The following is a 13170-nucleotide window of genomic DNA, read 5'->3' as shown; positions in this document are numbered from 1 at the left end:
GAAATTAGTAATGTGTTTAGATTACATTTTCAAGTATTTAATTTAAAAATAAGTTATTTCGAAAAAAATTAGAGTGTTTGAAAAAGAAAACTATCTTTTAAGTATATTTTAAATGTTTTTCAAAAACAATTTTCACATAAGTGAGTTTCTTGAAAAACATTTTTTTTCAAGTCAATCTAAACCGACCCTTAGTTGGTAGCAATATAAGTGTCTTACATCTAAATAGGTAAAAATTGTGTCTTTATATTAAAATTTATATTTTCAATTTTTATCATGTATTGACTTAGTTATTATATAAAAAAATTGATTCTTAGTTTATTGATTTATATGCATAAGATATTTCATTAAATCTCTGACAATAACATTTACGATATGAATTGAGATGATACAATGTTTATTATTTTTTTCTAAAACTAAAATAATTTCTACTCAAAACATATACTATTATAATCTACACTAAAATAGCAAATACAAACTATTTTAACACAACTATAATAACCTAGATTATAACTAAAAACGAATCTTTGTCCTAACCGTTCCCTAAATCTTTACCCAAATTATTCTAACCTAACTATATAACAACCTAAACTATAACTAATCTTTGTTCTAACCACTTCCTAAATTTTTATCGTTAAAGTACGTTAACTAAATTTGTAAATTATTGAAATTCAAAGAGTTAAAATCTAGTTAAAGTTTGATTGTTACTTTAAAATTTAAATTTAAAGTATAGAAAATATACATTTGGAAGGAAAAAGTAATGCTTCTACAATTTTGAATTTTTATTTAATTTTTTTTTATACTTAAAAAGACATTACTTTGATAAAGATTGATTCTTTTCAACCCAAAGGTTTCTTTCTTAAATTCCTTTTTCCTAAAGAGAGACTTTAGTAAATTATCTAATGTTCTTCATTACACTATGACTCTTTTTTATTATTATATTTCTTTTTCTATTTCTTTTTCTAAAGTAAGACTTATCAAACGTTTTCCATTATATTACAGATTGATTTTAGATATAATTGATTCAAAGTTTTAAAAATTTCTTCCACAAAACGAAAGGTAGAATGAACTAGAAGTTTTTGTTAATAAAGCAAACGAAATTTCACATTTACTACAAGAAAGTAAATAAGGAAGTGCACGTTGTCTTAACAAGTAGTATAGTCAGAGCCGCACATCTTGACTTAGTCATGTTGATAAAATAATCTTCAGTCAGTGATCAAAGTCTCGCATTAACTTTACACGATGAAGATTATGAATATATATGAGCGAGAGACACCAACCTCATCAGTATGAGACATCTCCCACGAGAGTTTTTATCCAAAAATAGACAATATCACACCACACTATGAAGCCTACACGAAATGTCTTTTATCCATAACAAGTTGGTACCTAATTCACTAGACTTCACCACGTTAATCTATGTCATTTTAAAATGAACAAAATATTGCTAAATCTGGACGATACAATCGTATATATGACTAATTTGACTAAACAGTATGTTCTATCAACCTCAATGAAAACAATCTCTCATTGGAGCTAGTAAAAGAAACGAATGATTAGGATTAGTATTTGACTCGAAACGTGAAATTTGGAGGGTTATGAATAGGAAGATAACTGATGTTATCCAAAAGGGCAATCACAATTGAAAACGTGGGGAGTACCGCACTGGAATTGAGCTCTTAACGGTTTGACACTTTGGATTCACGTGACCCGGACCAGAATTATCCAAATTAAGGATATTTTAGGAATTTAAACCCCCAAAAAAGCCAAAGAAGAAAAGAAAAGGAAAGGTCAATTTCATTGGACAAACAAAGACGGCCAAACACAAACAAATCCAATTCCTCAAATTACGACGTCGTATTACTCCCCCATTCCCCATTAAACGACACAGTTTCGTCTTCATCTCTTTTCTTATTTACTGCCTAAAATATCCTCTCTTAAAAAAATATTAATAATAATAAAAAATCCTATTTCTCCGTTCACTGTCCATAGATATTAATCCGTCGCCGACCATCTCTCTCTCTCTCTCTCTCTCTCTCTCTCTCCGATTGCTTAATCTCCAAATTCACTGACAACCCCTTTCACACTGGACTTCCGATACAAGCTGCAGCTATTCCTAATTCTGATCCACTCAACCCTTTCCATTTCTCTCTTTATGTGATCGGGACTACATCGGAGTCTTTGAAAAATGGATCGGGCGACGATTACTGTGGGGCCGGCCATGGATATGCCGATTATGCACGACAGTGACCGCTATGATTTCGTCCGAGATATTGGCTCCGGGAACTTTGGGGTTGCCAGGTTGATGAGAGACAAGCATACTAAAGAGCTCGTTGCTGTTAAGTATATTGAGCGAGGCGATAAGGTCAACACTGGATTGTTTCATTAACTCTTTTGATTTTTAGCTTTTTTTTTTTTTTTACATGAGCTTCTGGAGCTTAATCTTTCACTTTTTTTGAAAAGTTTTAAATGAAATTTAGGTTTTAGCTTTTTCTTTGTTGGTGTTGTTGATAAGCTTTGGGTGTTTTTTTTAGCTTCCGTTGCTGGTGTGACTTACAGTTGTTTGTTCTGTTCTGTTCTACTTTTAATCATTGGGGTTGTGTGCTTTTATGACTCTTTTTATTTCTTTTTAACTCGAAACAAAAATCTTGTGATTGGATGCTTTTCTTTTTTATCTGTTACTTGGGAATTTGAAATATCTCAATTTGGAATTTGGATTTTGGATTTTTGGGATTTGCCTTCACATTCTCTGGTTTCTTTTTCTTTCCTATTACTCCTTACGTATTTTGGGAAATTTTCTTTTTTAACATGAGAACTAGCTGTAGTCATTGATGCGTATAAGGATGAAATTCCCTGTAAACTGTGGCCGATTGATGAGGAGCTATGTTTGTTTTTGTCCATTTCTTCTTTTTGGAAATTTATATGAATTGACAGTGTGAAAGAGAGTGGCATAAGAATGTTATTTAATGCTCCTAACTTTTCCACCTTTCTTCAGTTATCATAGCTCCCGTGTTTCATTTTGAGGTAGGTTGTTGAGTAATGTTCTGTTTGAGGATTGGCATGTTCTTATATGTAAATAATTGAACTATTCAATTACAAGAGAACAGAACCCATTTGGGATCTTTTGATAAGACAAAGCCACCAGAAAACTTGTACCCATAGACTAAATCTTTAAAAACAATTCCACTTTTTCCTTCAACTTGGGTTTTTTTTTGTTCAAATAATTAGATTTTCTTTTTTCCATTGTTGCCTCTCTTTATGATATTAATTTAAATTGTAATTTTCTTTACTTTTCACTCCTTTTGAAGTTTGTATCTTTTGAGCATTAGTCTCTTTCCATTTCTTCAATGAAAAATGTTGTTTCGTTTGAAAAAATAATAGTTAGTGGACTAGCTCCTTATCAAAGGCTAATTCATATGAAACTGTCTTGTAGATAGATGAAAATGTTCAGCGAGAAATCATCAATCACAGGTCATTGAGGCACCCTAACATAGTCAGGTTCAAAGAGGTAGTCTCTCAAGTTTTTAGTTATTTTTTGGGAGATTTTTCTGTCAACTCACTTTATTACTTGATTCCCTATTGCTCCTAACTCAAGTATTATTGACTTATTTGTACGTTTGGTTATTGCTGTCATGTATGTAGGTCATCTTGACCACTACCCATCTTGCAATTGTAATGGAATATGCTTCTGGAGGAGAGCTCTTTGAGCGTATAAGCAATGCAGGACGCTTTAGTGAAGATGAGGTCTAGACTCCTGAATTTGACCTTCTGTTTTTTTTTTCTTTCTATTTGTTCCCTCTTCTCATGAAGTTATTATTGCCTTGGTGTAGGCTCGCTTCTTCTTTCAACAACTAATATCGGGAGTCAGCTACTGCCATGCGATGGTACTTGAACTGTTATATGCATCTTCAATCTCTATCATCTTCTTTTGTAAAATCCTGTCCTTGAAAGGAAGTGGAAAATTTGTTTTTTTTATTTCTTCTACTTGCTTTTATTGGTGAAGCAAGTGTGTCACCGGGACTTGAAGTTGGAGAACACTTTACTAGATGGAAGTCCAGCCCCTCGTTTGAAGATATGTGACTTTGGCTACTCAAAGGTATTGATTTCTCTTTTTTCCATTGCAACTATTAGTTTCTGTTTAAATTACACGAATTTTAGCTGATACTTCAATCTTTACTTCTTTTCTATTTTCTCTTTGCAACTTCCAATTTTGATATATTTGTTCAATTGTATGGAATGCCTTCCTGTTTGGCCTCCTTTTATAGTAGCTTAGGTTTGGGGAAAATTTCTTGTCTAGATGTCAGCTAACCTTTTATGTTTCTCTTGAAGGTTGATGTGTTCTTTTAATCTTGTTTTATATACATGCAAGATTTGAATCTAGATTTAGTTCTATCTATCAGATTCCAAGCTTCATGGCTGCGGAAGGTCTGTGGTTGGGTAGTCAGATTTTATCTTATTCATTGACTTTATTTCTACTTAAGTCTCTATGTAAAGATATATATGTTGAATCAATTCTTTCAAATCATTGCTTTGTGGCATCATCATGACACAATAACTTATATTCTTCATATTCTTCAGTCATCTGTGCTCCATTCACAACCAAAGTCAACAGTCGGAACACCTGCATACATTGCTCCAGAAGTGCTATTAAGGCAAGAATATGATGGCAAGGTAAGATTCTTCTATATTACTTCTGGTTCTGGTTGCCTTCAATGTGAGACATTTGTTCCTATATGCTATTCTCAATCTCAACCCAACCAACTAGAGCACTTGCTTTAATTGGATACAGTATAGTTTAGTGGCAGTGTAAAATTGCTGCTCCTCTTATATTTATTTATTTTTTTCTTAAAAAATTTATAGCAACCACTTCTTTTGAGAGAAAAGAAGAAAAGGAGAACACAAGGGTATACAAAAGCGAAGTCCCCTAGAAGGGAGGGGCTTTGACAATACAAGAGACGGTGCCTATTTAGTAATTACGAAAATCTTCCAAATCAAATCCCATGGGGAAAACTGAAATCTAACGAGGGCCCACACATTGCTCCATTGTGGTGCTCCACCCTTCAAACACTTGATTATTTCGCCGAAAGATCCCAAAATACATTAATTTTTCCAACAAGACGTATTCTTCCTCTCCCTCACCGCACAATGGATTAAATGAGAGAAAGCAGGAAACTCTTTAGTCATCAAGTGCCTTTAGCCCCAAGTGACAATCATTCAAAAGGGTGGAACCAAACTTTTTAAAATAGAACATATGTGATAAAGAGATGGGTTGAAATGCTAAAGACATTTGGCTAATAGTGCTTTGTTACAAATCCTTAAATTTCCAATTTTTAACTCTCCAAGACAAAAGGAGTCGGGAAAAAATGCTAAACTATAAAAAATAAAATAAAAAAGCCTCTACAAAAGGGGCTCCAGTTATTTAAAATAAGAAGAAAATGATAACTACAAACCAAAGGGGAGGCGTTGAACCTACTAGACAGCATAATATTCCTGCATGACATCACACGTGCCTGCTTTGTTGGGGTGGTTATTGAAATATTTACATGGTATTTTGTGGGATTTGGTAACAAAGCTTTTATCATCCTTTAGGTCTTATTTTTTTGGATTGGACTGCTCGTTTGACTCCCTCTTTAAGGTTTTTTGTTATTTGTTTGTTATTTGTTAGTCCTTTGGGTTTGTTTTTTGCTGTTTGTCCTCCTATTGAATCATTGTTTTTCCATGGAAGTTGGCAATTTATTAAAAACCAAAAACATGGAACTCTTTCAAACTTGAATTTATTCTCAGCTCTCATCCTTGTCCATAACGGTTCAGATTTCCCTGCAAATTTGTGTGTTAAATGAATTTTTTATCCAATCTTAAATTTATAATTTTGTTTAGTTTAAAGACATAAGTTCTTTAATAGACGTAAAGGTGGTGCAAACTTATCATGCTTTAAAATTACACATTATGGTATCTGTACGGGAAGCCTATAGGCAGTCTTTTTCTTATTTTTTGATTCCATCTTACTAGTGAAATAAACTTGTACTCTTAAGTAACAACTCATTGAACTTCATGCATTACACTAAATCTTTGCTAGATGGTAGTTAGACATTGAAAGGGATTTTCTTTTGATTCTATGCTCATCATCAGATTGCAGATGTGTGGTCATGTGGAGTGACCCTCTACGTAATGCTTGTTGGAGCCTATCCTTTTGAGGATCCTGATGAACCAAAGGATTTCCGAAAGACAATACAAGTATGTGATATGGCCCTATTATTATTTTGTTCTTCTGAGTTGAAAAAGCATGACCTCAAGATTCTTCTACTGTTGCATGGCAGAGAATCCTAGGCGTCCAGTATTCCATTCCTGATTGTGTTCAAATATCTCTCGAGTGTCGCCACCTGATATCAAGAATTTTTGAGGCAGATCCTGCAACGGTATGAAGAGCATTTATTATTCTTATTTTCATTTACTCTAAAAGTCAGGTTATTTGTGAGTGCTCCAGAGAAACAAGAAAAAGACAATTTGAAACAGTCAACAAAAGATATTTTCACTACATTTTTTTTATAATTAATCAGAAATCAGATAGCTATTTGAGAAGTCTCCAAAGTCCAAACGATTCCTGAACTTCTGAAAATTCTAAGACCTAAACATTTGCACATTCAAATATGATTCAATAACTCTTTTTGCCCATTTGGATTACGACTTCAAATCCAAGCAGTTTAATTTTTGTTTGAACCTGTCATCTCTATAGTTTTATGTAGTTCAAGTTTCAGCATCGAGAAATTCAATCTCATCCAAAAGCTCACATTTACTCTTTTACATGCGTATCTGTTTACATGACAGAGAATCACTATTCCCGAGATTAAGAACCATTCCTGGTTTTTGAAGAATCTCCCATCGGACTTGATGGATGAAAACACAATGGGAAATCAATTTGAAGAGCCTGATCAACCAATGCAGAGCCTCGATGCAATAATGCAGATAATCGCTGAGGCCACAATACCAGCAGTTGGTTCACATGGCCTTATGTGCATGACAGATAACCTTGACATGGACGACGACGACGACATGGATGATCTGGATGACGAGTCTGAGCTTGATATAGAAAGCAGCGGTGAAATAGTGTATGCAATTTGACAATTGATATTGAGGTGCAGAAACGACAAAAATTATGGGACTTTTCTTTTGGGACTGGTTCTGACTTTCAAAGAATTTGTTTAAGAGGGAAGAACATTAGCTTGTTCTCATCGCTTTGTAGATTATCTTTACAAGTGTTTCTTGCTGTCCCAGGTTTACCTTACCTGCACTCCTTGGACTATGCCATGTCATTAAAACGCAGCTATTAACTCGCGTTGTTGAAAATGATTTAAAGGCTATGAGTTATGAAGAAATCAGGGTCGATGAAAGTGCAACGCTGCCGAAAGTCAGGAGATCTATTCTGTTTTTCCGGCAGCCAGTTGAACTTGATTTCACTGTTGCTTTTGACATTGTCCTGTATTTGTTTGTCGTTATTTTGCATGAATTTGTGTACCTTGTACAAAAGTTATGGACTCTGTTGATTTGTCCCTTTTCCAATGTTACTTCATAAGTTAAGAGTCATTATGTTTTGACAGGAAAAGGTCTATCTATCCTTTTAGTTGCAGCACAAACAAAATCTATTTCATGTCAATTACATAGAGATGTTAGAAGGAATAGGTTATGTGGATTCACTTCCAATTTGGTTCATCAAATAAATTGGCTACTTTTCATGTAAGACTCGCTCCTTTCCACAAGCATATGTGAATTTTGTTTGTATATCACATTTCTCAAGTGTTTTGGCAGTGTTTCTTGTCTGGTGTTCAAGAAAGACTTCTTTTCTTTTCTTTTCTTTATTTATTTTTTTTAGCAGATTACTCTTCTTTCTTATTAATTGGATGTAGAATTTTCTAACATTACCGTTTTGACGTGGGAGATAATTTTTTATTACACAAAAGTCGTTTTTTATTTAAACCATTTTGGTAAAGAAAAAGGCCCTAAAATAATATTTGAAAGGATTTCAAAAGTTATTTAGAGCAATTCTCAAACACTTCATTTTTTTTCTAAAACAACTTATTTTAAATTGAACTAAATATATCTTAAACATCGAACTACCTCCATTGATTTAAATGTCCAAAAAGTTGCTCGTTCATTGCATGATATAACTAACCTCTTTAATTATCTGTTGTTTGTGACAAGCTATGTTCGTGACTAATTAACTTGTCCAATTTGAAATGTGCGGAGAAAAGATTTTAGTATAATGAGAGAAGATTTTAGTATAATGCTTCTAAGTACCACAATTAGTAACTTAGGTTAAACAATCTAAGAAACCCTAAACCTGATGAAGAATAGCTTCTTAATACAAATTGCAACTTGACTTACAAGTACCACAACAGATTGCTATTGCTTGGGACAAAAAGTGGAAGAAACTCTCAAGCAAACAAAGAGTAATTGTCAAGCAACTCGAAAATTACACATACAATAACACTACCACACAAAACAAGAGCTTCAAAATGAAATTGTACGTACGGACAAGAAAAAACCTTAGAATAAACGTAGGTATGTATTTTCGATTAAGAGACTTATGGTTCAAATCGTTTCACTGCCTATTATACTCTAAAAAACGGAAAAGAAAAACTACTAAACAAGTGAAATGATCCGACACATTTTACATTTTCCCTTAATAAAAGCTTAAACTAGTGTCAATATTACAAAAATAGAAACTATTAAATCACCGATTAACCAAAAAATGGTTATTTAAGATAGGTATTAGAGCAAGTGGGTTAAAAACGATATTGTCATTTTCTTCCTAATTAATATTTATTTCCACTTGTTAGCCTCTCACATATTTCTACAGGTAAGAGACAGACAATGTTAAGTGATATAATATTAAATTCGCTTTTATTTATGAGCTTAAGCTTTTAGTCAATTTGATGATCTAAAAGAAATATTATTTTGTTATTTTTACAGATTGTTTGGTTTAAGTTTTCAAGTGTTTAATTATAACGAAAATAAGTCTTAAAAGAATTGAAATGTTTGACAATTATTTTAATAACTTTTAAAAACCTTTCAATTTTATTTTAAAATGTGTTTTCAAAAGAGTTTAACTAAAACTAATTTTCTTAATATATATATATATATATATATATATATATTCTAATCAATCCGAAAAAGTTCTACATTTTTTTTGCGTGTTTGTTCGGTCATTTTGACTCTATAATATGGAAAAATTTCAGAGTTTAGAACTTTGCTATATTTTGTAAGTAATATCAATAGTTTTCTCATTTACAATAATTTATTATTATTATTATTAAAATTGTATAAATTGAGCGACATAACTAAATAAAGACATGTTACTAACTTTAAATTTTAAAAAATCAAATAAATAAAAAACTTAAAACTTAAAAAAGAATCAAATTAAAACACAAGTTTGTAGAAGGTAAAAAAAAAAAAGCAAAAGAAAAGAAAAAGGTAGAATTTAGTCTCAAATTTAGTTAATTAATTAGAAAAAAGAAAAGAAAAAGATGCATATGTATATCTTCATAAACAAGAAATCAAAGTATTGAGGACACTTGAAAATAGCAAAATTAAAATGCATAAATCCCAAGGAGAGATCTCAAAGGGACATTGAAGAAGAAGAAACTATATATATATATATATATATATATATATATATATATATATACATGCAATTCAATTCTTCTCATGTGCCCAAACTCATACAAACTTTTATATATATATATATATGAAAGTCAACCAATCATTTTCTTCAATAAACCACACTGGCTTTTTCCCCATTTTTTTTTCTTACAATTTTATAGTCTTCAACTGTTCATTGTTAAATTAAACAATAATTTTCTGTCTCTAAAAAAACAGTATTACTTTTTCTCTAAAGTACGTACTTTACAAGTTTTTATCAGAAACATTTGATATTCTAATTATTTAGTCAAACAAAGAATCGACAAAATCCTTTGTTCGAACTTTTTTATTTTAAATTTTGTAAAGTACAATCGAAGGAACATTGACGATCTATAATATATAGTTGTCAATCTAATAAATTAAATAACTTCTATGTAACACACCCAACACAAGACCATATCTTGAGACTATAAAAACGTAGTTTATATAGGTTTCAAAGAATCAATAGTTACTACAGATACTAACATCATCGGGTATATATTCTTTCATTTTTTATGGTTCAATCATATATCTTAAATGGAGGGAATAGTCTTGAGGCTATGAAGTGATAGTTCAAACGAGCCTAAAAGTGAATGTATATAGTTATTGTATGTATCCACAAGAGTGTAACGGATCTAATAGTCGTAAATATGTAAGATTTTAAGTTAATTCTTGGTATGGAAAGTTGGCTAAGAATAATCACACCAACATGTAGATTATTGTGTTTGTAAAGTTGTGTGTAACACTCCAACAAAGCCCAAAATTCACATTTTGATACACATGCCCAAAGTTAGCTTTTGCTACTCATCTTTGAAGATTTTATTTGCATAAATTTTTAGGTATTTGTCTTCCATGGTAAAATGGTAAAAGTGCTAAAAAGTATTTTTATATATAACAAAATATCATAATCTATTAGTTATTGATAAATTGTTAGTGATATATGATAATGGTATATTTGTATCTATCATTGATATACAATAATGTTTTACTATATTTGTAAACCATTTTGGTTTATTTTGCTATATTTGAAAGGGAACATTTTTCATTTAACTTTTTGTTTGAATATGCAATAATTTGTTCTAATATAACGTTCTTCAAATGAAAATATAAAATCTGGAAACCAAATTATCGGTATCTCTTGTCTTTAGGTACATATAGGTGTCAGTTAAACTGAATGTTATGTTAGCAATTAAGAATATTCGTTATGGTAATATATTAATCAATTCCTTAAGTTGATATTTAGTCCTCCCTCTCTTAAAATGTTGACGAAACTATTATAATATGAAAAGAATCCTCAAAACCTTAGTTCGAATAGAGGATTGTTAGTGTGTGAAACTATCATGATAACCAATTATATCACCCTTAGGAGTGTGCAAAAATCGAGGAAAACCGATGAGGCCCAAAGAATTTGCGAAGAGAAGCGACTGAAAGTTCAACTGGATGGACCGAACCAAATCGATTGGTTTGGTATGATTTATTGGAAAAATGTGGAACCATCGGTTCTCTAAGAAATAGAATCGAGGGGTTCGGTTCGGTCCTCGGCTCACTACCTTAAAAAATTGTAAAACCCTAAACCGAACCGTAGCCTATTATATTAATATAAATATATCAATATATTATACTAATTAAATATGTATTTTTAATAAAAGTCCAGCCAACCCAATTTTATGGTGTTATTTATTCTTTTCTCTTGCCCAATTTTAAAAGGATAAAACTAAGGAAAATTGTATTGCATAGCATTTATTGAAATATTTTATAGCAAATATATTACATTATTATATTGTTTAAAAGTTTTGTAAATATGATAAAATTTTCATTTTTTAAAATACTCTCGATCTTAAATTTATTATTATTCTCAAACTATCTTTCAATAATTTATTTCTTTTTCCCTTTTTAATGCCCTAATCATCTCGTATTTCTTTCTCTTACCTTTTTAAAGTATTAATCATTCTTTCTGAAAAAATAATTTGTTTCTTCAATAATGTTTGCATTTTTCCTCCCCGCTTTTAAGGCTCTAGAAAAACAATTTGTTCTTCCTATTTTAATCTTGATTCTAGGATATCAATTACACATTATTTTCAATATGAAATATAATGGTTGTTGATTGGAGTAATTTAACTTCATTTGTGGGTTTTATCTACTTTCTTCAATGTATATTTTGAGTTAAATCTAATTTTAAATAATGTTGTTTTATTTTTTTATGTTGGTTTTTTTTTTATTTTACTCTCTATTATATCCTTATATTATAAGTATTAGTTGGTTGATATATTTACTACGTGATTTTTCATTTTTTTAAAAAAAATTTATGTAGTTTATTGATTAAATAAGTATATAAATGATGTAACTCAATTTATCATTGCAAAGTATATCAACAATATATTATTGAAGTATATCAACATATTAGTAAAGTGAATCATTATCAAGTATATTACAAGTGTATGTTAATAGTGTATCAAGTGTATAAGAAAGACTTTAAGCATATCAAGTGATTTAACCAATTGAGTGTATCAGTGAATAATATTAAGTGTATCTGCAGTACATCAGGTATATCAAACAAATCACGTGTATCAAGCTTATCAAATTTGTTGAGCGTACCAATGAAGCATAACAAGTTTATTAGCAAGGCATCAAGTGTGTACTAAATTTATCAGTGAAGCATTTAAGTGTATCAAGACTGAAAGGGCATCAAGTGTATCCAAAAGAATCAAGTGTAACAAGGAGTATTAGGTGAATCAAGGACGTATTTCAAGTGTATCAAAAGGTATAGACTATATCAAAGAGTATCGTTATTGATGAAGTGTATCATGATCCTAAGACTATCAAGAAGTGTCAAATCTATATCAAGTGTATCAGATCTATCAAATGTGTATCAGTAGTGAGGACATTTGTGACATTTTATATCTTGTATATGTGGGATGAGCTTTGTTTTTGCCCATTTTTGCAAACAGTAAATGCATGTGCCACACACTTAATTATTATAACTTTGTTTCGCCTTTTTTACAACTGCCCTTAAAATTAAAACATGAAAAAACCCTAACTTTTAACAACCCTACCACTCATTCACGTCGTACCCTCAAACTCCCTCTCTTCAAGAGTCTCTCTCTCTCTCTCTCTCTCTCAAGAAGCACTCGGAGTGAAGAACTTTTCTTTTTCTTTTTTCTAGAAACGGTTTGAAACCGAACTAAAGTTGATTCAGTTTAACAATGTAGACCGATGGAACTTGGTTTTCAACAGTTCCATGTATATGTAAACTGAGGGATTCAGTTTGGTCCTTGGTTAGTTCATCCTGATTGAAATCGGACAAAACAAACCAAACAGTGCACACCTCTATCTTAACTCTTACAGCGAGGTCTAGAGGATAAAATCGAAAATTGAAGATGAAAGTTTGATATGCTAATTAATGAAGGATCCATACCCGGGTGCGGCAATTCCGGTGGATATGCGGTGAGGTGGTTTTGCTTAGGTTTGTAGCATCGCCAGCCAACTTTTCCACCGACA

General features: G+C 31.3%; 1 protein-coding gene across 2 annotated transcripts; it reads left to right on the top strand.

The window, feature by feature from the left end:
• Positions 1 to 1930: 1930 nt before the first annotated feature.
• Positions 1931 to 7597, top strand: LOC103497409 (serine/threonine-protein kinase SRK2I). 2 transcript variants are annotated; one of them, XM_051079523.1, is made up of 10 exons: positions 1957 to 2362; positions 3431 to 3505; positions 3640 to 3741; positions 3828 to 3881; positions 4001 to 4093; positions 4576 to 4668; positions 6127 to 6231; positions 6315 to 6413; positions 6823 to 7130; positions 7270 to 7597. In XM_051079523.1, the coding sequence occupies exons 1-9, from the start codon at positions 2186 to 2188 to the stop codon at positions 7114 to 7116; spliced, it is 1092 nt and encodes a 363-aa protein (XP_050935480.1). In that variant the 5' UTR covers positions 1957 to 2185; the 3' UTR covers positions 7117 to 7130; positions 7270 to 7597. The 2 variants fall into 2 exon arrangements, with proteins under 2 accessions (XP_008457815.1, XP_050935480.1); XM_008459593.3 differs by having other exon boundaries at positions 1931 to 2362; positions 6823 to 7597.
• The last annotated feature ends 5573 nt before the right edge of the window (positions 7598 to 13170 follow it).

This window comes from Cucumis melo, chromosome 11 (assembly GCF_025177605.1).
Source record: "Cucumis melo cultivar AY chromosome 11, USDA_Cmelo_AY_1.0, whole genome shotgun sequence".
Classification (NCBI taxonomy): domain Eukaryota; kingdom Viridiplantae; phylum Streptophyta; class Magnoliopsida; order Cucurbitales; family Cucurbitaceae; genus Cucumis; species Cucumis melo.
The sequence above is the reverse complement of the archived record's forward strand: the minus strand, read 5'-3'. Positions and strand labels throughout refer to the sequence as shown.